At 43.9% G+C, this 27,032-nt stretch overlaps 2 protein-coding genes across 2 annotated transcripts; both read left to right on the forward strand.

The window, feature by feature from the left end:
* The first annotated feature begins 221 nt into the window (after nt 1-221).
* buc (bucky ball) lies at nt 222-9,307 on the forward strand. Its single transcript, XM_055150726.1, has 8 exons — nt 222-435; nt 2,501-2,665; nt 3,730-4,882; nt 6,253-6,464; nt 6,959-7,051; nt 7,187-7,267; nt 8,514-8,570; nt 9,097-9,307. The coding sequence occupies exons 1-7, from the start codon at nt 429-431 to the stop codon at nt 8,540-8,542; spliced, it is 1,740 nt and encodes a 579-aa protein (XP_055006701.1). The 5' UTR covers nt 222-428; the 3' UTR covers nt 8,543-8,570; nt 9,097-9,307.
* Nucleotides 9,308-10,718: 1,411 nt separating this feature from the next.
* Nucleotides 10,719-16,948, forward strand: LOC129408058 (uncharacterized). Its single transcript, XM_055150723.1, has 4 exons — nt 10,719-11,088; nt 12,933-14,828; nt 15,349-15,456; nt 16,787-16,948. Exons 1-4 carry the CDS (start codon nt 10,815-10,817, stop codon nt 16,813-16,815), a joined length of 2,307 nt encoding a protein of 768 aa, XP_055006698.1. The 5' UTR covers nt 10,719-10,814; the 3' UTR covers nt 16,816-16,948.
* Nucleotides 16,949-27,032: the final 10,084 nt, after the last annotated feature.

Here is a 27,032-nt window from a genome sequence, read left to right on the forward strand (position 1 = left end):
GACTGGTGTAAAATAAGTCATAAATATATAAATGTAAATGTACAAGTCAAAGTCTGTGTCTAATAAATAAAATAATATTATTATATTATAAAGTTTGAAAAAAAAAAAAAAGTCAAACATTTCCCATAATTAAAAATTCAGAAATAGCCAATAGACAGATATTTTACTTACATTTTACTCTTGTGTTTTGCTCTTGTCACTCTCATCTCCTCTGGTCCCTGAACCCCCCACAGCCTCAGCCTCGTCCTCAGGTGCAGCAGGTGACTTGGATTTCACTGATTTTCTTCATGTTTGCAGGTTTTTGGGGAGAAACGTCTGAACTCGAGCAGCACACAGACACGTTTCTCTGGGTTTATTTTCGTGGAGGATTCTGAGGCCGTGGACACAGGAGTTTTAACCACCAAAATAAAGAAAAACACAAGACAAAAATGGAAGGTAGGACTGTGACTTTTTTTGTTTTGTTTTATTTTTACATGTACTCAAAAAGGCCTGCTGTTACTTTTATCTACACAATTTAAATGACTTAGGATATTGAAAGTATTTGTACACTTCTCTTATTTAAGATGACACTGTGTTAAAAGTAAATATGTGATAATTGTGATCCTTTATCACAGGTGAAATAAGTTCTCTTGTTGATTGGCTGGTTCCAAACTGTCAGAAACTTTGTGCCTTCTTTATCATTATTAGTTTGTATGACCATAAACGAAGGGAAAAAAAAAAATCATCCTTTCTTTGTTTCATTCTCATTGTACGATCATAAACGATAAACAATAAACAATATTTAGGTAAGTTAGAATGACTTAAATTAAGAACATTTGACTTTATTTGAGTTGATTCAACTTGAAAAGTAAAATTATCGACCAACAGAATAAATGTGTTTTTCTTAATTCAAGCAACACTAGATTTTGTTTCTTATTTTAAGTGCAGCAAGTTGTATTTTCATATTTTAAGTACAAAAAGTCCTGTTCTACTGGCAGATCATTTTACTTGTCAAATTAAATTTACTCAAGTCATCTGAACATGACTAGATTTAGTTTTTTTGCAGTGCATAAACATAGGGGGAAAAAAGTCCTACATTTTTCATTCTGAGTGTTGTTTATTTTGTACGATCATAAACAATAAACTTATAAAATGATCAAGTGTGAACCATGTGATTGGGGTAGGACACCAAGTTTTTTTTAAGCTTCATCCTCCTTTTTTTGAGCACCAGGTCCCAAATCTGTACATGTGCATATCCATGTTTGTTTATTTATTTTGTTGATATTGTTCAGTGTTGGGGAGTAACAGATTACATGTGCTGGAGTTACGTAATCAGAGTACAAATTATGAGTAAATGTATTCAGTTACAGTTACTGTTTCAGTGAGTGGTAATTGGATTACAGTTACTTTGTTAAAATAAATGGATTACACGGCGAGATTTACCTGTTTTCACATTTTGGGCTATATCCCCTTTTTTTTCCTTTTTTTTTTTCTCGTAATTCCACTCATTGCCAGACACTAAACCAGGACTAAAACCAGGACTAAAACCAGGTCTAAAACCAGGTCTAAAACCAGGTCTAAAACCAGGTCTAAAACCAGGTCTAAAACCAGGACTAAAACCAGGACTAAAACCAGGACTAAAACCAGGACTAAAACCAGGACTAAACCAGGACTAAACCAGGACTAAAACCAGGACTAAAACCAGGACTAAAACCAGGACTAAAACCAGGACTAAAACCAGGACTAAAACCAGGACTAAAACCAGGACTAAAACCAGGACTAAAACCTGCTGTGTGGACGTGTCTCTTCTTCTTCTATCAATAATATTTTTAATTTGGTTCAGTAAAATCTGGGCTTTTTATTTTCTTTTATCAGACAAAACTTCTTATGTGAAGATTTCCTCGTCTTTGCTTCTCTACAGCAAATCAAGTAATCCAAAGTATTCAGATTACATTACTCACTTTAAGTAATTTAATGGATTACGTTACAAACTACATTTTGGGGTGTGTAATCTGTAATCTGTAGGGGATTACATTTGTAAAGTCACCTTCACATCACTGATATTGTTGTACCACCATTCAAAGATCTTGTTGTTTACAGTAAAGTGAATAAAACTGTGGAAAATTCCAGCCTTAAAGTTGCTCCGTTTTCTGGTAGTAGTTTCATCATCGGGTTGTTGTCGTCTCACCTGAAATGTTCCGTAGTATGGCATTCAATTTTATTCTATTAATTAGTTCAGTTCCACGTGTTTTTACTGCCAAAATAAATCCACTTGTACGAGGCAGTTCATATTACTGTGAACTTCCTCGCCTCTCCGCAAATCTGACATGTAACTTGGGCTGGTGCTTGTGTCTATGCAGGTTTAAATTTAATGCCATGCTGGGGAACATTCTGAGCAGAACGACAAGAATAAACTGTTAAAGTGAACTAGAGCATCTTCAAATGGACTGGAGAAGTGTTACAGATGATTCTAGATCCAGATCTTTGTGTGTCTCGGTGTAATTCCCGGTGTGTCCTGCAGATGGCGGTAAAGCTCCACACTCGATGGACGGCGGCAGCGGCGGCGGCGGGGGGCAGAGGACACACCACAGACCCTTCTTCTACGTCCAGCCTCCATCTCAGCCCTACTACATGTACCAGCACTGGCAGATGAACCACCCCTACGGACACTACGCTCTGCCCACAGGTGAGGAGGGAGAAGAGGGAGAAGAGGGAGAAAGGAGGAGGAAAGGAGGTGAGGGTGTAGAGGAGGAGGAAAGGAGGCGAGGGTGTAGAGGAGGAGGAAAGGAGGTGAAGGGTGTGAGAGGAGGAGGAAAGGAGGTGAGGGTGTAGAGGAGGAGGAAAGGAGGTGAGGGTGTAGAGGAGGAGGAAAGGAGGTGAGGGAAGAGGAGGAGAAAGAGGCGAGGGTGAAGAGGAGGAGGGAAAGGAGGGTGTAGAGGAGGAGGAAAGGAGGCGAGGGTGTAGAGGAGGAGGAAAGGAGGCGAGGGTGTAGAGGAGGAGGAAAGGAGGCGAGGGTGTAGAGGAGGAGGAGGAAGGAGGCGAGGGTGTAGAGGAGGAGGAAAGGAGGCGAGGGTGTAGAGGAGGAGGAAAGGAGGCGAGGGTGTAGAGGAGGAAAGGAGGCGAGGGTGTAGAGGAGGAAAAGGAGGCGAGGTGTAGAGGGAGGGAGGAGGAAAGGAGGCGAGGGTGAAGAGGAGTGGGAGGAGGAAAGGAGGCGAGGTGTGGAGGAGAGGAGGAAAGGAGGCGAGGGTGAGGGAGGAGAGGAGGAAAGGAGGCGAGGGTGTGGAAGAGGAGGAAAGGAGGCGAGGGTGTGGAAGAGGAGGAGAGGAGGCGAGGGTGTGGAAGAGGAGGAGAGGAGCATGAAGGAGAGAAGGGGAGGGGAGAAAGGAGGCCAGGGTGAAGAGGCGCAGAGTGAGGAAAGGAGTTGAAGGAGCAGAGGAGGAAAGGTGGAGAGGAGAGGAGGCAAGGGTGAAGAGGAGGAGGGTCAGGAGAGGAGAAAGGAGTGAAGGAGCAGAGGAGGAAAGGTGGAGGAAAGGTGGAGGAAAGGTGGAGGAAAGGTGGAGGAAAGGTGGAGGAAAGGAAGAGAGTCAGGATGAGGAAAGGTGAAGAGGAGAGGAGGCAAGGGTGAAGAGGGGAGGGGAGTGGTCAGGAGAGGAGGAAAGGAGTTGAGGGTGAAGAGGAGAGTGTCAGGTGGAGCAGAGAATTGACTTTTCTGGACGACACTGCATTAACGTTTCTTTATTTTCTCCGCAGGTTTTAACCTGAGTCGTCCGTGTCTGAACCCGTACCAGTACGTTCAGTATCCAGGCTTCGTTTTCCCGCACGCGCCGCTCTACCCCGTCGACTACCGCCGCATGTTCGAGCCCCGCTTCCCGTCTCCTCACTGGGACAACTCCGCCCGCCACCAGCCTCCTCCACCTCCACCTCCACACCCGCCGGGACACCGAGAAACCGCCAGCTCCGAGGCCCAGACCGACCCCAGCGACGCCATCGCCAAACTCATAGAATGTCTGGACAAAATGCAAGCCGGCGACGCCCAGGGCACCGACCGGGAGCTGGACTCGGGCGTGGCCTCGCAGTCGTCCGCCATGTTCACGCCGACGGACGAGAAGACGAAGAAGAAGGAACAAACCGTCGGCCGCGAAGTGAACAAAAACGAGAGCTGCTTGGAGACGCCGACTTCCACGTTCTCGACGATCGCGGTTTACGACGGCGATTCCAGCCACAGGAGTCTCGACACACTGAGTCCTCAAGAATGTTGGGCAAGAGGCGTAGAAGAAGAAGAATTGCCTCTCGATAGTTCGTCCGTGCAAGAAGAAAACGACGAAAAAGCGAAAGAACAAGTCGTGCCGATGGAAAACGGACAAGACGTCGCGAGTATTCAACCAGATACGATCGCGACGGATCAGAACGTCCCGACATGCGAAGAGCAAACCAAGCCAGACGAAGCAGATCTAGAGGAAAACATCGTCCAAAATCTCCAAGTCGATGCAAGTTTCCAGATCCTGAAGTTACCGTTTGAGCTGGAGTCGGAAGCCAAAGGGATCGGCCGACTTTCCCAATCGCCGTATTACTACAACTACCTCTCGATGCCGTCGACGCACGAGCGCATGAGCGTCCTGAGCCCCTCCCTGGACGAGCTCTCCTCCAGGGACGAGATGTTCTCCACGGACCTGGAGGAGGTGGAGCTGGTGCAGAGGCCGGTGTTGGCGGCGGGCAGGCGGCTGGGGGAGGTGGTGTGCGGCGGCGGCGGCGGGGACGAGGTGGACGAGATCTTGGCGTTGGGGTCGAAGCGTTTCGTGTGCGCGTGCTGCGGGAGGAGCCTGCCCAGAGGAGCGGCGACCAGGAGCAAAGTGCACTGCACCAAGATGTACCTGGACGAGGGCGAGTCCGAGGAGGACGGGAGGTGAGCGCGGTCGTCGGTCAGTCGGTCATTGCAATCTGCTGCTGATGTCATCAATGTTCTGTGTGAAGCTAACTGTAGGCACTGCTCTGTCTGAAGCTCTGTTAGAGTTTAAAGGTCTGTTTACACGAGAATACTTGCGGGTAAAAACGAGAAAATATTTTATGGGAAGTGTCTTTCGTTTAGACGGTGACGGCGTTTTTGGTGCTAAAAAACGCAAAAATCTGAAACCAGCCTCCAGAGTGGAAAAGTTGAATAGGCTCCACCGTAGTGTTTCCATCTACGTTGCCCAAGACACAAAACTCTGGTCAGATGTGCTCAGGTCGTGTACACGTTTACGTCACATACATACAGGACACAAAAACAAACATGTCGGATCATTTCCAGGCGTCGTAATAAACTTACACGAGTCTCCCAACAAATGTGGAGAATCTGCAGAGACACTATTAGTGACCAGAGAAGGATTTGCAATCACCTGTCAGATTCTGGACGCACCAGGTCGTCTGAGTCGAGTCAGACGGATCTGGACGAGACCTGGAGAACCAGTCGATGGTGGGACGACTTGAAAATGTGTGATGTGAAAACTTCTGTACGTCCAAAGACGCTCTTGTTGCTTTAAGTACAAACACACAATCCAATTCCACACACTTTTGCGTCACCGTATGAACGCAGATTTACTCCTGAAAACACTCGTCTAAATGCGAAATATAAAGTGAAAACGCGACGCCACTTTTACATCTTCTGTTCAGACCATCATCATATAAACTTGGCCTAATCTGAGCTTTATTTTTAACACAACCTGATCATAAAGAGCTGACTTGGGCTACGTTCAGCTGCAGCCTGAAGTGACCCAAATATGATTTTTTTTTTTTTTTTTTTTTGGCCTCTATGTTCCTGTATCTGATCTTTTATTGACAGTCTGAACCACACAGATCCGATTTTTTTTCAAATGTGACCCAGGACACTTGGATATGTGCTCCTGAAACTGATACATATCTGATCTTTTGACATGTGACTTCAGTCTGAACGGTCAGGTCACATTCATCCACCTACACGTTATCAACAAGACACAAACGTCACTATTCTGCACTGAAGACTGGAAGAAATCCACAACCATGGCTCATAAATATACACAAACGTTCTTCTCGTCATGAAACAGAGGTCTGCGCAGAACAGAATTTTCAATCGCGCTCCTGCCCACGTCCGCAAAAATTTTAATTTTCATTCTCGCTTCTGCCCTCGTTTGTGATATTTTGCGATGTATCTTTTTTTTCCAAAATTGTGCAGCCCTAATTTTTTCACCCTCATCTTGTCCTCGCTAGATCAGATTTTCAGTCTTGTTCACTTCTTAATTGCGTGCTTGTTTGTGTCAGATACGTGCGTTCGTGTGAGCAGCCGATCCGGGTGGTCGTCCGAAAACACTCCGGACCCAGAAAGACCCAGCCCCTCCCCCGCAGACTCACCAAGACCTGGACCAGACGAGGACCGACCAGAGACCAGACCGAACCGGACCAGGGCCAAGAGAGGAGAGACGCCCAAGAGGAGGACGGAGCGGAGGGGAAGGAGCGCCACAGGGTCTGCCAGGGTAATCTTCTCCTCCTCTGACCCTCTCCTCCTGACATAATCCTCTGCTCCATCTGATCTCATCATCTGGCCCTTGCCTCCTCTGCTCCTCTCCTCTCCTCTTTTGTTCCTCTGACCTTCTCCTCTGCTCCATCTGACCTAAGGCTCCTCTGACCCTCTCCTTTGCTCCATCTAACCCTCTTCTTCTTTCCTCTTTTCCTCTGCTGAAACTGCTCCTCTGACGCTCTCCTCTGCTCCATCTTGACCACCTTCTCCTCTGCTCCATCTCCTTTGCTCCATCTAACCCTCTTCTTCTTTCCTCTTCTTCTTTCCCCTTCTCTGGAATTTCTCCTCTGACCTTCTCCTCTGCTCTTCTGCCCCTCTTCTCTTCTCCTCCATCTGACCTTCTCCTCTTCTGCTCCGTCTGACCTTCTTCTCAGATGCTCTCCTCTGCTCTGCTCCTCTGACCCTCTTCTTCTTCCCTCTGTTCTTCTGACCTTCTCGTCTTCTCTCCAGAGCGTCTGTGCAGGGAGGAGTCTGTGTTGGAGTCGAGCAGATGGACTGAAGCTGCAGTGAGGAGGAAGACCACAACTCCACTGCAAAGACAAGGCGAGTCAGAACCTCAGAACATCGACATCACTCCTCCAAGAGTTAAACCGAGTCGCGACATAAATCACTTTTACATTTTAAACCTTGATTTCTGGTGATTTTTCTTCATGTGACTTTATTGTTTGGTTTGTTCAGAGCTGCCGCAGAGGAAGCTGCTGCACCACAGGCTCAGAGACGACGAAGAGGAGCCGCCTCCTCCGCTGCACTGGGACAGAGGTCTGACACTCACTCTGAACTCTTACATCGTTTAAAGGTGCACTGTGTAACTTTTCTGATGAAGAGTCTGTAACCTGCTGTCTCCATGGAGATTTTACTGCTTTGCTTTTTGGAACGTTCCATGGTTTAACTTAACATTTCCATCTAGTATTTTATTTATTCATTACGGTTGTTTCTGTTGCTCAAAAATACACTGATTCCTTTTGTGAATGGGGACGCCTCTCCACAGATCTGACCTGTAATGTAGGCAAAGCAAGTTTATTTTTACAGCACAATAGAACTTTTTCACAACATCAGGTTTGTGGAACTTGTGGTCAGAGGTGGCGCTACCATTAGGCAAAAGTAGGTGGCTGCTTGGGGCCCCCAAACCTGGAGGCCCCCCCCCCCCCCACAACCAATGACCGAGGCCTCACAGCAATTTGATTTTGTCTCAATATGACATTAAATGACAGTAGTTTAACTTTTAAACATTAATCATAAGAAAATTAATCATATGTAATGGATGTTAAAAAAAAAATGTCAAAATTCTACTCGAAAAAATAGAACCGAACTAGTAAGACAAGTTTCCAATCCAACATAATTTAAATAAATGGAGATGTGCATGTCTCAAGAACAATGGGGAAAAACAGACAGTAAATATATATATATAAAAAAACAAACAGTGCATTATAGTGAGGGCCCCAAACTCAAGTTCGCTTAGGGCCCCCAAACTGCGAACTCTGCCACTGCTTCCGGTTAAAGGTTTTCTGTGTCTAAATGTGTCTAAATGTGTGTCTAAATGTGTCGTTTTCTCCAGCAGTTTCATAAATCTGCTCCATCACCAAATCTTCAACCAACAAACTCCACAAACGATAAACATTCTAACATGAACAATTTATCCACAAATATCAAGAGAAGAAAGATCGAAAACTTAAAGGAAACAACAAGGCAACTGAGCAAAACTAACATTATGATCATGACTAAAACAAAAGGAACTTGCTCACTCAGACTGATTCTACAATTAAAAAAAAAAAAAAAAAGATTTCATGATGTAGATATTACCAGAGACAGAGAAATTAGTGCTGTTCGAATGCTACAGATGTTCAGATTACTTGTCTTGCATTTAAACTAAACTGTGGAACATTCTAGACAAAGCAATAACGTTTCCATGGAGACAACACGTGGAGGACCCTTGACTAAAAATGTTACACAGTGCAGCATTTTTTTTTTTTTTTTTAAGTTTCTAACTCTTTGAATCGTGTCACAGGTTCTGCCCTGAGGGATCCTCCGTGTTGACGTCCAGAATAAAAGTGAAACTGAAACTGTGAGTGGTTTTATTCACTACAAAAAAAAAAAAAAAAAAAAAAAATTGAATTGGGTTTTAATTGTTACATTCCACCACTGGTCATAAAGTACAGTACAATATTTAAGTACAGTTATTAGGTTTCTTTACTTTTTACTTTTATTCCATTTTAGATCTGGACTTAAAATTAAAAACTACTTTCTTTATGGTTTGAGATCTGCTGAAATGGCTGAAATGTATTTGTATTAGCACATTTGAGTTTCCATCCCAACTCTGAGCAAACCAAAATTCAACAAACAACTAGAAAAAATTAAATCAAATAAAGAATTTAGCAGATTTTAAAGTTATTCATCAAAATCACTACATTTAACCCTTTAATTGTTCTAAAAATGTGCAAGATACTTTTGATTTCTAGAGTACATTTTTACACCACTACGTAGATTTTTTCGGGTGATCTTATTCTCCATTATCAACAAAATGGAGTACTTCATCCACCACTGATTATGACCAAGAAAAACGTATTTAAAACAGAACTGTTCTCGTGCAGGTTCCCCAGAGGCTTTGGAGGTTTTGGAGGTTCTGTTTGGGGCACGAGGTGAAGCACAGAACACGAGGAGTATTTAGGTTTGAACGTGAATAAATATAAAATGGATTTGTACAGAGACACTGGCCGAGCACGATTCACATGAACTCACAAAAACGACGACGACCGAGGAGGACGGAGCCGCTGGGGCCGGTCAATAAAACTTTATTTAACATTTGCTTTGTGTCCGATTTTTGTGTGTTTTCAATAAACTATAATATTAATTAGCTCTGAAAGTAATTAGGAGTCAGTATTTTGATCATGGTTCATAAGAAATCTCCAAAAATCAAATCCCACTAATGTTTTTTCCCCTGATAATTTCTATTAATAATCCAGCTGTATTTGTCTAACCAACATATAACATGTTTTTATTTAGTTTTTTTTGTACAATATCAATTAGGGATGTAACAATAACCAAATTATCGTGATATATTGTAAAAAGTCTCACAATATATCGAATTACAAGTTTCTTTGCTTAAATGAATGATTTTATAGTAGCAACAGTTTATAAACATCAGGAACTACATTTCCCATGATTCATTTCAGTGCAGACAACATGAAGAAATATGTTTTTTACTTGAATTCTTGGAACTATGATGGAAATAATTCACACCAAAATCTTGTCAAGGTGTTTTAAAAGCAGAAAAGTGTCCCATCTACAATTATATCAGCCTCTTCAAAATATCGTGATGGATATCGTGATAATATCGTACTGAGAGATTTGGATATCGTTACATCCCTATTATCAAACCGTATAATTATAAGGCGATATTGCCAACTGTACATGAAAACAAAATAAAAAAAAACAAGAACAGAACAAGGTCAAAGTTCTTTGTCATTCATGTGAGAGAAACACGACAGAACGAGACGTGTTCCTCGAGGTCCAACGATTAAGAGATAAAAACGGTAATAAATAAGCAATATGAAAAAGTACATGAAGAGCATTTAGTACAAGTACAAGTAGAACGTGTAGCGAGAGGCAGCTTTATTTGCGAAGTTTAATTCTGCGGTGACTCAACACGCTCTGCCGCCGTCGCCTTGTCGTGGTCGTTTTTTTTATTTTTATGGATCTATGTCAAGGTCTATGCGCTGCCAAGTAATTCACCGCCACAACACTAGGGGGCGACGATTTAAACCTGGCGTTCGTGTTCAACTTTCCTTACCTGATGCATGTGAACTTTTAATGGAAAAACTATGAGCTTCTGTTTTACTCATGCTTGAAAACAAAAACAAAAAAAAACCAAAACACATATTAATCAATAATTTGTTCACTTTTAGTAAACTTGTGTTTTTTTTTAGAATATATCCCACCCATCTGACGTGCCCCCATCTCCCCATCTACAGAGACACAGTTGGACGGGAGGGCATCTGACACACTACAGAGATATAAAAAGATGCTCTATATCATTTTGGGACAATAGAAAAAGCAGTGAATGAACTGAACTGGCCAAAAATCATTCAAATCTTTGTATCGGACTTTACCTGACGTTAACTTGACGCATACTCACGTGCGTCACGAACCACAGCCAATCAGAGCGGTTTTAGGGCCGCACGAGGCTGCAGCTCCGTCCTTAATCAGACTCCACGCACGCGCTCCGCTCACGTCTGTTTCCCAGCGGAAATTCAGACACAACGAAACTTTTTTCAGACTGAAACTGCACGATTCTCTTCGTCTCTTCGTGATGGACGCGGGGACCTCGAGCGTAAACCCTCCGTTCGCCGCGGGTCAGAGCGCGGGTCCGGGCGTAGGTCCGGGCGCAGGTCCGGGCGTAGGTCCCGGGCACGCCTCGGGTCCGGGCGCAGGTCCGGGCGTGTCCGAGGAGCAGACGCATCATAAGCCGTTCTTCTACGTGCAGCCGTCGCATCCGTTCGTCCCGGTGCAGAGCGTCCAGTGGCCGCTGCCCGTGGCGCTGCCCTTCAACTACAGCCCGTACTACGGAGCACTGCCCGGACTCGGTGAGAACTGCGCGAGTCTGAGTCAAGTCACGTTTCTTTAGTGTCCAGCCCAAATACTGACATTGCTCACTCAAGTACAGGCAAGACTATGTGCTCAATTAACCGTTTTGTTAAATTATGGTTTAAATTACTTCCAATTAAAAGCTCAAACAAAACCTCTGAATTTCCAAATTGCCGTGGTTTGTTTCCATGTATTTTCTTGGTTTTCTACAATGATATGATGATGTGTGTTCTGGATCTCAGGCAGTATTTATTTAAGACTCTGTGGTGATGGTCATGTTATGGTTGTAAGTGTTTACATCTTGCATTTATTTAATTACATGTGTATTTATTACTCAGAAATGTCTTAAAACATCTATAAAAAGTAACATACAGCTTGGAGACAAACAGGTGGCTGGATCCTGCACCGTTTTAACTCACGCTCTCCTCTGGGTCACATAGACACAAAGACATTTTGTTTTCTCCTTCCCGCTCTCTTGGGGCGGGTCAATCAGACCCTTGCCTGGTGAGAATTTATTTGGGGAAAAAAAATAAAAACATCTTTTGGTCAATGTGACCCCGAGGAGAGCGTGAGTTAAAAAGTTATTTTTCTTAGACATATACAGTTCAGTTTTGCAAACCTGCAAAACGGAAATTCATTTCACAGTAGTTTTGGCAGTTTTTGTTGAAATAACCTCAAATTTTCAGAGTACAGAAACGAATCAAGATTTTATATGTAATGTTTTATTTTTGTTCTGTTTTCAGGTTGAGCCGTTCACTCCCAAACAGAAGTTATTTTGCATCTTGAATCTGCTGCACAAACTCACCCAACACTGTGCAGCTTCAACGCAACAAACTTCACCAACTGGCAAAACAAAAACTCTTTGCAAAGCCTCAAGACGTCTAAGGAGAACAAGTCTGGAAACCCAGATGCTTTGAATGAAAGTTTGGCGTAACCACATCCTTTCTTTTTTTACAGTTTTGGTACCAAGTCCAAATTTGTTTCCCAGTTGGTGAAGTTTTTCCAAATGTTGCGTTGAAGCAGCACAGTGTTGGGTGAGTTTGTGCAGCAGATTCCAAGACACAAAATAACTTCTGTTTGGGAGTGAACGGCTCAACATGAAAACAAAATAAAACATTAAGGCCCCGTCCACACTATTTGAGTTGTTTTCGTTGTGGATGCAGTGTTCGTTCACACTAATCTGATGGAAAACAGCTCCAGAGACGGAACGATCTGGTGCCTCCAGCTCCACGAATTCATGTTCGTACAGATCTGATCCGGCACCATGTGGACGCCCGAAAATGTCTCGTCCTTATTTCACCACTTCACTGTGACTCGCTCCTTCTTGCTTCTCTGGGTTCGTGACATCGGTCATGTGACGCTGTTGCAGAAAACCAGAGACAAATGGGAAACAGAACTTATTACTTTAACTCTTGCCATCTTCCTCAGCTCAAAATCGTCTGTTGCGACTTCAGACACAGTGCTCCACTTCCTTGTATTTACCGCCATCGTGACGCCAGCGTAGTCACGTGACCAGCGTTTCAGGTGGTTTCGTGTAACTGTGTGGATAGTAAACGGCTTTGATTGCAGACACAGAAACGACGTGTCTGGATGCAAATCATTTCCAATACGGTGATTCGTTTCAGTGTAAACGTAACCTAAATATAAAATCTTGATCTGTTTCTGTAGTTCTTGTGTGTTTTTATGTTATTTCAACAAGAATTGACAAAATTATTGGCCTGTGAAATCATGTCAGGTCTTTTGGGACACACTGTATATTTTTCTATCCAACCTCATGTCAAAATGCAAATGTCTAGTCTTTTTGTTCCTGAATATTTTCAAATGCTTTCCTTTTCTTCTCCAGGTTACGGACTCCCTCTGCTGCCGCACTTCCCGCCCGCTCCGTACATGGAAGCGTCTCCGGGCTTCGTTCTGCCCCACACCCACCACCACCTCATGGACTACAGACGCCTGCTCAACCCGCAGTACTACCAGTCCATGGCCTACCACGCCCGACGCCTGCGCTACCAACAAAACCTCCCCACCCGAGACGTCACCAGCTCTGAAGTCCAAACCGAACCTCTGCCCGTGTCCCAGCGCACGAGCACGAGCACGCCGAGCCTAAACCAAACCGACGCCCAGAAGGAATCCTCAAATCTGTCCACAGCTTCGTCCGCGCAAAAAGACGATCGTACGTTGGCGCTGAACGACTTGGCGCCTTTAACCGCGAACGCTACTCCGCAAAAAGGCAGTTTCGTTATCGAGACCGAAGAGGTGAGGATTGAATGTTGCGCGTCGCCGGCCGGTTTACAAGTTCTGCATTCGCACGAAACCTCGGAGATGTCCAGAAGATTCGCACAAGACGTCGTGCACTGCAGTTCCATCGTGCAAAATGGCGTTCGACCTGACGATAATGCGCAAATCGTGAATACGGAAATCAAAAACGTCCGTTCGCCGCAACCGTGCCCCGATATTCTTCTAGTAGCAAATCCAAACACTAACGATAAAAACATAGAAGTGGAAACCGCGGTTACGAATAATTCAAAGCTCAAAATATCCGCCGATGTTGAAGCAATCCGCAACGAGAAAAATCTCAAAGTTGTGCGTCTTCCTTTCAACCCGAGATATTTGGCGGAACTGCGTAAAATTGAGTCTTCGGTTTGGTCGGCGGAGGAGACTTTGACGCCGTCTTCGGAGTTCATCATGGATTCTTGCAACGAAACCTTTCTTAGTGAAGCTGAAAAACGAATTACAAGAGACAAAACTGGACAAGACGACGTCGTACCCTTCGTTTATTTACCAAAAACGATGAACGAAGAGTTGGAAAATGCGATCCCGACTTTCGAAAACTCTATTGTGGATTTACCGGACAAAGAAATCCAGAAACAATCTTGCGTTTACAGCAAAATCGATCTGAAATGCTCGCAAAATCTGCTCTCCGATGATTCGCCACTCGATGGAAACCTTCAAGAACAGCCCGACACTTCGTTCGAGTCTCTCCCGGCGTATTTACCGTCGACAAACTGGTTGGCCGATTTCGAAAACACCATCTATGCCAAGATGCCCCCGACTCCTCAAAAAGCAAACAAGCAAATGGAAAGCAGAAGTTTGATCGTTCCAGGAAGACGAAGGAAACTAGATGCGGAATTCAAAGACGTAACTGCGATTCGAAAACCAAAAGAAAGGTACAAATCAAAAGGGAACGCGGACCGGGGGAGCGTGTCCGATCACGAATGTTGCGTTAGTCGAAGCTACAACGAAAATGCGTTTGTCTCTTACGCGACGAAGGGACAACGCTTGTGCACGAGATGTATGAGCAAGCAGAAAATCTACAAAACGTCAACGAGTCCAGCGCAGCAGCAAGTTTCGCAGCGCAGAGTGACGCCGTTTCAACCGTGGAATGACGACGTTTTGACGTGCGACGCGTGCAAAGGGCATACGACGAAGCAGTTTGCGCGGAAAGGTTCGATCCCTGAGATCCGAGTGGACAGAGACGGGGAGGTGAGTCAAAACGGCTGCAAGTGGAGATCGGAGGAGACGAGGAAAGAGACGAAGAGGCCGCTGGCTTTGAAACCGCAGAATGTGGAGAAATGTTATTGGAAAACGAGGGAGAGGGGCTGTGCGTACGGCGAGCCCCAGCACGACCAGTGGCGCAGGGTTTATCACTGTTGCCACGGAAACGCCATCAGAGAAGCGGACGAGAACAGCGCGACGGCGACGGGCGCGGAGCCGGTGTACCTCGCTCACAGGTGGCAGACGGGTGAGTCTGAAAGCAAAAAGGACAGAAATGTAAATACTTATACAGAAGTTTGAATCACAGATTTGATTCTGAAGGTGCAGATGAACCGTTCGACTCATTTCACTGTAGTTATAGTTCGTTATTACTGAAAACCTTCCTTAGTTTTTCCAGTTTCCCTTTTTTCATTAACTGTAATTTCCAGGTTATCATTAAAAAGTTGCAGATACAAAACATACCTTGATACATAGGCCAAGAAACGATACATATCTCGATACAGTGCACTTTTGATTCGATACGATTCAATACAATATATAATTCCAATCAATTTGATTTGGTTCAATAAAAAGTCAAGTGAAGTCATGTGCTCTGAGGTGGATGTTTTCCTGTTTGAAGAAAAGTCGCATAGTGCATCTTTAGATTTAAAATTTACTATTTACATCTTTTCTCAATGTCAAATCAAATCACTTTGTCAGCTGCTCCATCATTAGAAATGTTTCGGGATTAAAGTTTCTATAACTGAACTCTTTCTCTCGTCCCACAGAAAAACCCTGGAAATCTGCTCACGGATACAACACGGAAAGTTTAAAAAATGATTTAATTCGAGCACAACACCTGAATCTGCACAAGAGATCACTACCACTCCCACAGGGTAAGAGACCACTCCTCCCACAGGGTAAGAGACCACTCCCACAGGGTAAGAGACCACACTCCCACAGGGTAAGAGACCGCTCCTCCCGCGGGGTAAGAGACCACTCCTCCCGCGGGGTAAGAGACCACTCCTCCACAGGGTAAGAGACCACTCCTCCCACAGGGTAAGAGACCACTCCTCCCACAGGGTAAGAGACCACTCCTCCACAGGGTAAGAGACCACTCCCACAGGGTAAGAGACACACTCCCACAGGGTAAGAGACCACACTCCCACAGGGTAAGAGACCACTCCCACAGGGTAAGAGACCACACTCCCACAGGGTAAGAGACCACTCCCACAGGGTAAGAGACCGCTCCTCCCGCAGGGTAAGAGACACACTCCCACAGGGTAAGAGACCACACTCCCACAGGGTAAGAGACCCACACTCCCACAGGGTAAGAGACCACACTCCCACAGGGTAAGAGACCGCTCCTCCCGCGGGGCGAGAGAGCGCTCCTCCCGCGGGGTAAGAGACTGTGTTGGGTGCGACACATTCTATATTACGCATGTTACAGTAATGCAACTACTTTTTGGGGGAATAAAAATAATGTAACATGCTTCTACTGATAATTTGGTAACAAAACGTAGTTCCTTTTTCAATTCGGTGCAACGTTACTTTTCTGTGTACACGGGTCGGTCGCTGCCCTGGCGGCGTGACTCAGTTGGAAGGAGGACCTGTCCTCGTCCAGGTGGAGAGGGCGAGAAGGTGCAGCAGGCACCTACGCCCTCGGGAAGTGTCGAGGTCCAGACGGGAGGAGCTGTAAAGCAGCTGGAGCGTTGTCCCACCTTTTACCTTGAGACTTTACTGGCCGCCCAGAGCCGGTCATGGCACAGCAGAGGAAGCAGGGGCCCGGCGACACCCGGGGACAGGTCCCTCAAGAGGATCCTCGCCCACACAGTTAAATCCCCCGGGCAGAGGCGCTGACCCATTTACCTCTGAACAGTCGTCTTGAACTCTCTTCAGAGATCTTTTCATCTTTCTCTTACGGTTCTGGTTGACTGTCAGTCTCGTGCCGTATTTAGCCTTAGATGGAGTTTACCACCAAAAAGTTACTTTCCATAGAGGGTAACTAAAGTATGGGATTACTTTTTAAAGAAGCAACGAGCAAACACGACTTTCTTAAAGTAACTTCCCCAACACTGGTAAAAGATCACTACCACAACTTCTACCAAAATATCACTGGATCAGTGCGTCCCTAATAAAAACAAACAAACAATGAATTAAACATATTTATCATATTATAATTCTGTCCGTTTGATTGATTGTGTGTTTGTTTTGTTTCTGTTCCAGGGACACACAGGAAAGACACGCGGTGCTGATTTTGCACAGAACACAACTCAAGTGAACAGCGCACTTTTTAACCAACATGCACCTTACTTAATTTATGTCCACTGTGTACAAACTCACAACGTTCACTATTTATTACCAGAGAATAAACACAACTTTCTACCAGACCAGGCTCTTTCTTTCTAATGTCGAGTGCAGTACATGTGTTTGCCCACCAGAGGGAGACGTTTCACCAGCTTCAATATGAAAATCATGTACTGAGAATAAGGAGCTGTTAAAACATCTGCTAAATGAAAAATGGTGCAAAGATTTGTATTGAAAAAGGTCCTGTCTTATATTTGAGGAGATTGCTTGAGTGAGGATAATTTAAATGTAAAAAAAACTCATAATTCATCACAATTTCGTTTGAAGATCTTGTGACATTTCAATACACAGTGCGATTCTGTAAGAAAATTTCAGGTTTTGTGTATTTTAAATCAAATCTGTGTTCAATTTGTACAGAATTTTCCCCATGTATTTGAGTAAAACATGTCTTACCTCAGTACAGATGTTGGATGAGCAGATCCTGAGGTCAAAATAAGTCGTCTGTGTTCTGTCTTCACCTTATTTGTGAAGCATTTTATTGTCGGATAAGCAGGAAGTGCATATTAGCATGCTGTTTTTTGGCATTACTGTGACGACGTGTGCAAAACTCTGCTCTGGTCTCTGAAAGTTGTGGAAAGTTCTTCAAAATTCATCATGGTGAATAGTTAGTTTGCTCTGAATGCAGAAGGGAAGTGAGGAGGAACTTTGGACCACAGCAAACTGTTTTAAATGAACTCGTTCTGTTTTTAGGACTTTTAGTGTTGTGGCTCGAAAGACTGGAACAAATAATGGGGAGGAAAAGATTTTAGGGTGTTTTTTCCCTGGACATGTCCGTGTTTTTACGTCCTGTCCCGAGCTTCTGGATTTTTTTTCATAAAGTTATGCAAATGTCCGGGTTTTCATTCCCATTCACTGAAGGCATTAAACAGAGTGTCTCTCGTAGCTCTGTAACTCAGAAGGACCGAGCAGACGCAAACAGTTGGTTAGTCTGCAACGAGCCGAAGTGCAAATGTGCATTTAACGATGACTTGTCCTGACTGGAACAGAAAACAAAGAATTTCTTGTACAAGTGTGAGGCCATGTGTACAGGCCCCACCCCCCCACCCCCGGTAAAATGTCTGTGTTTTCACAAATGGAAATATGGTCATTATTCCTAAGATATCACGGGTCACCTTTTGCGGTCTCGCTGTTTCACGGATTTGTTTGTGTGAAATTTTGCATGTAGTTTTTTTTTTTTTTTTTTTTACAGTGTATGAATGTGCGTTGTGTCCCTCCTGCTGCGTCCTGATTGGCTGACAGACTGTAGATCGTTGTCAATCAATCTCCTCCTTGCTGCGTCTCCTGTTCAGTACAGAATGTGTTCAGTTTGATAAATGTACATAAATGTTGGATCTGTGTCAGTGTGATTCTGAAGTGCTGTGTGTTTGTGAGTTTTCTGCCCGACAAAACCCACAATGTCGACGAAACTTTCTGCACCGACAGATTCCTGCGCCGCACCCAAAAGACGGAGGCAGAGAAGTTACGAGGCTGTGACAGAGTCCAGCACAGGGTCCAGCACAGAGTCCAGCACAGGGTCCAGCACAGAGGTCCAGCACAGGGTCCAGCACAGAGTCCAGCACAGAGTCCAGCACAGGGTCCAGCACAGAGTCCAGCACAGAGTCCAGCACAGGGTCCAGCACAGAGTCCAGCACAGAGTCCAGCACAGGGTCCAGCACAGGTCCAGCACAGAGTCCAGCACAGGGTCCAGCACAGGGTCCAGCACAGGGTCCAGCACAGAGTCCAGCACAGGGTCCAGCACAGGGTCCAGCACAGGGTCCAGCACAGAGTCCAGCACAGGGTCCAGCACAGGGTCCAGCACAGGGTCCAGCACAGAGTCCAGCACAGGGTCCAGCACAGGGTCCAGCACAGAGTCCAGCACAGAGTCCAGCACAGAGTCCAGCACAGGCCAACAGTCGCTGAAACGGGCAGGTTTTAATGTTTTGGAATTTTACAGGTGGGTCAGGACTAAACCAGGATTAAAACCAGGTCTAAACAGGTCCAAACCAGGTCTAAACCAGGACTAAACCAGGACTAAACCCTGGACTAAAACCAGGACTAAAACCAGGACTAAACCCAGGTCTAAACCCAGGACTAAACCAGGACTAAAACCAGGACTAAAACCAGGTCTAAAAGAGGACTAAAAAACAGGACTAAAAAAACAGGACTTAAACCTGGACTAAAACCAGGTCTAACCCAGGACTAAACCAGGACTAAACCAGGACTAAACCAGGACTAAAACCAGGACTAAAACCAGGACTAAAACCAGGTCTAAACCCAGGACTAAACCAGGACTAAACCAGGACTAAAACCAGGACTAAAACCAGGTCTAAAACCAGGACTAAAACCAGGTCTAAAAGAGGACTAAAAACCAGGACTAAAAAACAGGACTAAAAAACAGGACTTAAACCTGGACTAAAACCAGGTCTAACCCAGGACTAAACCAGGACTAAACCAGGACTAAACCAGGACTAAACCAGGACTAAACCAGACTAAAACCAGGACTAAACCCAGGACTAAACCAGGACTAAACCAGGACTAAACCAGGACTAAAACCAGGTCTAAAACAGGACTAAAAACCAGGACTAAAAAACAGGACTAAAAACAGGACTAAAAAACAGGACTTAAACCTGGACTAAAACCAGGTCTAACCCAGGACTAAACCAGGACTAAAACCAGGACTAAACCAGGACTAAACCAGGACTAAACCAGGACTAAAACCAGGACTAAACCAGGACTAAACTAAAAGGACTAAACCAGGACTAAAACCAGGACTAAAAACCAGGACTAAAAAACAGGACTTAAACCTGGACTAAAACCAGGTCTAACCCAGGACTAAACCAGGACTAAAACCAGGACTAAACCAGGACTAAACCAGGACTAAACCAGGACTAAACCAGGACTAAACCAAGACTAAACCAGGTCTAACCCAGGACTAAACCAGGTCTAAACCAGGACTAAACCAGGACTAGTCTTGAACTTGAGCGAGAGAACGCCGAGCCCACGGAGCAGAATGTCTGCAAATATGACCTGGAACTTGACTTGAACTTGAGAAGCACTTTTAAATCTTAATTCGTTCTATTCTGACCGTAATGATTCACTCTATGATCTTGTCAAAACATTTAAAAAGGAAAAAAATTGCATTTCTACAACTCTTATTTACATAAACCGTGACTTTTTAAGTACAGTTTAGATTTTTGCAATTTATCCGAATTTTAATCTAAACTCTATTTGGTATTTTGGTTTAAAGACTTGAAATGACTTGAAGCTCAAAGCAGACGACTTGGACCTGACTTGGACTTATGGGCCAGTGACTCGAGACTCGACTTGGACTTTATGTATTTGACCAGGGACTTGAGGTCAAAGACTTGAGATTTACTTGAGACTTACAAAAGGATGGAGTGGAGTGACACAGAGAAAATCAGACATTTTAAAGAGAAAATTTGACATCCTCTTCTGCTCGTTCTTTTTCTCTGATTTACTTTTTTTTTTCTGTGATAATCTTTTTTTTCTTCTGTTTCTCAAAACACGTGAGAAACTCCAGGCTCTCACGCTCTCTCAGCTGAACGATCTGGCACCATCATAAAAATCAGAAAAGGAGGTCGAGCAAGTTCGTGAAAATTCTTGCGAAGCCCCAAGAAGCGAACGAGGAGAACGAGTTTGGAAACGACGGTTTGGTGGAACCAGATCCTTCCTCTTTATATTTCTGCTACCAAGTCCAAGTTTGTTTCCCAGTTGATTTGATTGACTGATGGTTTTCCAGAGTTTCCGTTGAAGCTGCTCAGTCTTGGGTGAGTTTGTGCAGCAGAATCCAACACACAAAATGATTCTGTTTGGGATTGAACGACTCAACCTGAAAACAGAACAAAAATAAAACATTAAAGGTTGTATAGAGGATTTTTTTAAGGGAAGAGAAATACAGTGACAGTCCTTGTGCGCATTCAGAATTACTGTTGAAGTTTCCTGTCTAGAAGTAATTCAGCGACCGACGCGTCACTTTTTAGACCCTTCGTCTGCTTCGGTCGCGCCATCGCTGGATGAGATCTCCAAGAATCACCTCAGTTTGACTTTGCTCCTTTTCCTCTTCTCTTCTTCTTTCCTCAAAAACGGACTTTCTTTTGCGGCGAACCGGTCGTGGATTCTCGTGCGCCGTCGCGACAAACTTTGTGGGAAATGCGAGGAAGCGACAGTTCGAAAAAGCCTCAAAGAACCGTTGCGTAAACCACGTAATCTCCGCGCTCCGACGAGTCAGTTATACTAGGGAGTTTGATTGACAACCTAACAGCCAATAGAAAATGAGGGAGCCTCGTTTTCTATTGGCTGATGTTTATCTGGCCTCATTACGTCCACAGTTGATAGATTTTTGTTCTTTTTTTTTGGTCATCATAATTACAAAGCTGCTTCGTCTCTGTAATGGTATTTTAATGTTTCACTGACAGTTTGAAACTAAAAAAAAATCCTCCATACAACCTTTAAGGCCCCATTTACACGTACACGGATATTTTAAAAAACAGACATTTCCCTTTTTTTGCTTCCATCTTTTACACACAAACAGTGAACTCACCTCTGAAAATGAATCTTTCTAAAAACTGCAGCGAGAGCGGAGACTCGTGTTTGTTGTAAAGAGACGTAAACGTAAAACAAGTTTTAGGAGCTAAAAAGTGCGACCAGTGTTTCCCTTTTGCTCTGATGATGATGATGATGATGACAAAGCATCAGCATCAGTCACATTTCTTCTGCTGAAACACTTTTCATGTGTTTCATTTACACACAGCTGATGTTTCATATCCACGACCAGAGACCAGTGAGGCTTTAGCAGATCTGTGGAGAGGCGAGCCGCTCACTAATGCACGATTTGTAGGACTAAACCAGGACTAAACCAGGACTAAACTAAGACTAAACCAGGACTAAACCAGGACTAAACTAAGACTAAACCAGGACTAAACTAAGACTAAACCAGGACTAAACTAAGACTGAACTAAGACAAAACCAGGACTAAACTAAGACTAAACCAGGACTAAACTAAGACTAAACCAGGACTAAACCAGGACTAAACTAAGACTAAACCAGGACTAAACTAAGACTAAACCAGAACTAAACTAAGACTAAACTAGGACTAAACCAGGACTAAACTAAGACTAAACCAGGACTAAACTAGGACTAAACCAGGACTAAACTAAGACTAAACCAGGACTAAACCAGGACTAAACTAAGACTAAACCAAGACTAAGCCAGGACTAAACCAGGACTAAACTAAGACTAAACCAGAACTAAACCAGGACTAAACTAAGACTGTCAGATTTTCTGGGACACGCTGTATAAAAGCGAGATGGGTAAGTTTAATGCCGTACTGTGGAACATTCCAGGCAAAGCAATAACATCTCCATGGAGACGAGCTGTGAAACGACTTCACTTGATTTTTTTTTCCTTTTTTCTTTTTTCTTCTTCTTGTCCCGGAGACGAGAGCGTCTCCATGTCCGTGTCCGTGTCCGTGTCCGTGTCCGTGTCCGTCCGTGTCCGTGTCCGTGTCCGTGTCCGTGTCCGTGTCCGTGTCCGTGTCCGTGTCCGACCCCTCCGCCGGCCCCGGGAAAGTTACACACTGCATCTTTAAGTTAATTCTGTTTTGCTGCGAGGGGCCATTACAGGTGCCGCGCCTACCCACAATCCTCCGCTGCAGATTAGATTTTCCGGAACGTTCCGTCTCTAAACTCATTTGTGTGTGGGCCGGCGGGTGTTTGTCACCGCGCGGGGACTGAGGTCTGCACACACCGAAACAAAAAACACAGCCTCATGTCAGATTTTACAAAGCTGCACTGTGTAACTTTTCGTCCTTCACCTACTCGTTTCTATGGATACGTCGTTGATCTGCCTGGAATGTTCCACAGTGTGACATTAAACAGCTCGACTTTACATTTATTCAATTACAGCTGGTTTTATAGCTCAAAAATAACAAGAAAAACAAACATTCTGACAATTTGTTCCATCCGTTTTTCAAAATAAAACCAAAAATAAGAAAACGAAAAAACTATTTTCTTCATTATTTGTCTCCAAAACCGAAATGAAAAAGCAGATAATGATTTATTTTTTCAATTTCTGGTTTTGTGTTTAGATGAAAAATGGAAAAAAAAAAAAAAAACGGATAACGACCGTTTCCCGTTTACGTGACTTCAACTGTGACGCTGGACTTTTGCGCCGCACACGGACTGAACCAGGACTGGGACCAGACCAGAACTGAGACCAGGACTTAGACCAGGACCAGACCAGGATTGAGTCCGGGACCAGGACTGAGACTGGGACTGAGGCCGGGATCAGACCAGGACCAGACCGTGATTGAAACTGGGCCTGAGACCGGGAATGAGACCAGGACTGAGACCGGGACCAGACCGGGACCAGATTGGGACTGGTTCATGTAGACTCTGCACTGTCTCTGTCTTATTAAATAAAAAAAAAAAAATAAAAAAATTGACCATTTATCAAGATAGAAAGTTTTAATGTCAAACTGTGAAACATCCCAGACAAAGCAGAAAAGTGTTTGACGAACCCTCCACCAGAAAAGTTACACAATACACCTTTAAAATATTGGATCAACAATGTAGTTTGAAGTTCACACTGGAAAAAAACAAGATCTAGGTAAGTTAAAAATGATTTAAATTAAGAACATTTGACTTTATTTGCGTCGATTCAACTTGACAGTGGAATGATCGACCAATGGAACAAGTTTGTTTTTCTTAATTCAAGCAACATTCGATTTTCTTTCTTATTTTAAATGCAAAAATTTGTTGTTTTTCTTATTTGAAGTTGTATTTTCATATTTTAAGTACAAAAAGTCTTGTTACATTGGCAGAGTGAGTGAGAATTTTACTTAAATAATGATAAAACTTTCTTAATTCAAGTCATTTTAACTTGACTAGATTTTGTTTTTTGTTTTGCAGATCTGGATTAAAACAGGTTAAAGTTTAAATTAAAGTCCCACAAACAAACATCACAAACAGACCTGGAGTTGTGTTTTTTTTTGTTTCATTCACACATATTTAACTCACAGACCTGCACATTTAGGGTTCAGAATTCTTCTCTCAAACTCAAAACACGCTGTTCCACCTTGTGATGTCATGTGGTGATACATAAAGTGCTCCTTTGCGTTTTTAAACTCCACACACCTTCACTAGAATCATTTGGATCTTTTCAGACCTGGAATTGCCGATCTCTACTCAACTAAAGGTAAAAAAAAAATGAGCTGTGGACTTGAAAACTACCACTTCATGACATCACGAGGTGCAGCAGAGTGTTTTGAGCTTTGGAGATGTAGACAGACGAATAATAAAGAGTTACTCAAACATTTGTGAATGAAAACAAAACAGAAAACACAGCTCCAGGTCTGTTTTTTTCTCAAGTTTTCAGACGATCTTCAAACGTTCCGCAGTTTGAGAATCTCTGTGTTTCTAATATAAACCCGTCCGTCCAGACCCAGCTGCACCTGCCGCCCCTGCCGCACCTGCCGCCCCTGTCCCTGTGCTGCAGATCTGTGTGTGTGTGTGTGTGTGTGTGTGTGTGTGTGTGTGTGTGTGTGTGTGTGTGTGTGTGTGTGTGTGTGTGTGTAACTCGATCAGATTCTCGTCTGTGGGGAGAAAATGGAGCTCAAATCCACTTTAAACCCAAGACCTTTTCTATAACAGAGAGATGATCTTCACACACACACACACACACACACACACACACACACACACACACACACACACACACACACACACACACACACACACACACACACACACACACACACACACACACACACACACACACACACACACTACACACACACACACACACACACACACACACACACACACACACACACACACACACACACACACACACACACACACACACACACACACACACACACACACACACACACACACACACACACACACACACACACACACACACACACACACACACACACACACACACACACACACACACACACACACACACACACACACACACACACACACACACACACACACACACACACACACACACACACACACACACACACACTACACACACACACACACACACACACACACACACACACACACACACACACACACACACACACACACACACACACACACACACACACACACACACACACACACACACACACACACACACACACACACACACACACACACACACACACACACACACACACACACACACACAACACACACACACACACACACACACACACACACACACACACACACACACACACACACACACACACACAACACACACACACACACACACACACACACACACACACACACACACACACACACACACACACAGACATTTCCGTGCTTCTTGGAGACGTTACATTGACTTTCATTCATTTCTATGGAGACTGATCCTGGCCTTAAAGGGACAGTCTGGAATTTTGGACATAGAACCTCATTTCCTCGTGGTCCAGAGAGTTGGAGACGTGTGGAGACACTTTTAAATATTCCATCCAGTCCTTGTATGTGCAGAGGTCACAATACACCTGATCTAGTCCTGGTTTAGACCTGATACAGTCCTGGTTCAGTCCTGTCTCAGTCCTGGTTAAGCCCTGGTTTAGACCTGGTTTAGACCTGATACAGTCCTGGTTCAGTCCTGTTCCCCTGTCAGTCCTCAGTCCTGGTTAAGACCTGGTTTAGACCTGGTTTCCTGGTTTAGACCTGGTTTAGACCTGATACAGTCCTGGTTCAGTCCCTGTTTAGACCTGGTTTTAGACCTGGTTCAGTCCTGGTTCAGTCCTGGTTTCAGTCCCTGTTTAGACCTGGTTTAGACCTGGTTTAGACCTGGTTTAGACCTGGTTTAGACCCTGTTTAGACCTGGTTTAGACCTGGTTTAGACCTGGTTTAGACCTGGTTTAGACCTGATACAGTCCTGGTTCAGTCATGTCTTTGTTTGGAAATATTCCCTGTTGTATCTTTAAATGTTTAAATGTGAAGCAGAGATGAGTTTTGGTTTGATTGTTTGATTGTTTGTTTACTCCGTGGAGGAGGGAGAAAGTTTTTGCTGGAAAGTTGCCGTTCCCCAGTAAACACAGGCTAATTACTGTGTGGGAAATGTTTGACGTAACTCCGATCAGGACACGGCCTCTCTGTGGGAAAGTCGGGAAAACACCCAGGAATGAGGAACATGTGGCTGGATCTGCTCGGAGCGAGACGGAGAGGTGATGGAGAAAGAGACGGGAGACGACTTCAGGTCATTAGACGTTTGTTATCGTCTGAAACCACAACACGTGTCACTGTTACTGTAACAGTTTGGTTTCTTCCTGCTTCCACCTGCTGATGTCATGAGGTGCTGCTCTTCCGTGTTTCTAAAGGTCCTATATCACACAAAACTGACTCTTGTGAAGTCGTGTTATAATGTTGTTACCTCCTCAAAAACAGACCTGGAGTTTTGTGTTTTGTGTTTTGTGTTGTGTTTTCATTCACACATGTTTAACTGCTGCTATTTCAGCTCTCTGTACTTTACATATTGCACCTTAATTACTTAAAAAATATTTGCCTAATTTCTCTTCTGGTTGAAAATATAAATATTTTTTGTCTGTCTGTATATTTTAATGTTTATTTCATTTATTATTGAGGTCTGTGTATATTTCACGTTCCGTGTACTGATGTGTGTGTTTTAGTTTTTAATTTGCACATTTGAAGTTTGAAATATAATTTCAATCCTCCCGTGTAAAGTCTGTTACATGGTTTGATTGAAAATAAAGTTCACTTTGACTTTGACTTGAGCAACCGTTTATCAATTCATTAATCAATTCATTAATCATTGCATTAATACAGCTCCTTTCAAGACGCCCACAGCACTTGACAGTTCATTGTTCATTCACTCTGTGGTGTAAACTACTATTGTAGCCACAGCTGCCCTGGGGCAGACTGACAGAAGTGTCCCTCCCACCAACACCAACACTCACGCCAGACACGTCAAACTCAGGCCCGGGGGCCAAATTTGGCCCATGATATAATTATATTTGTTTATATTATATATTAGATTATATTGTAGATTTGTTGTTTTTAATATGATTTTAATGTATTTCTTATTCTGTAAAGCACTTTGAATTACTTTG

Source organism: Boleophthalmus pectinirostris, unplaced genomic scaffold (assembly GCF_026225935.1).
Source record: "Boleophthalmus pectinirostris isolate CB_2022bp ecotype Guang Dong unplaced genomic scaffold, ASM2622593v1 HiC_scaffold_15, whole genome shotgun sequence".
Taxonomy (NCBI): Eukaryota; Metazoa; Chordata; class Actinopteri; order Gobiiformes; family Gobiidae; genus Boleophthalmus; species Boleophthalmus pectinirostris.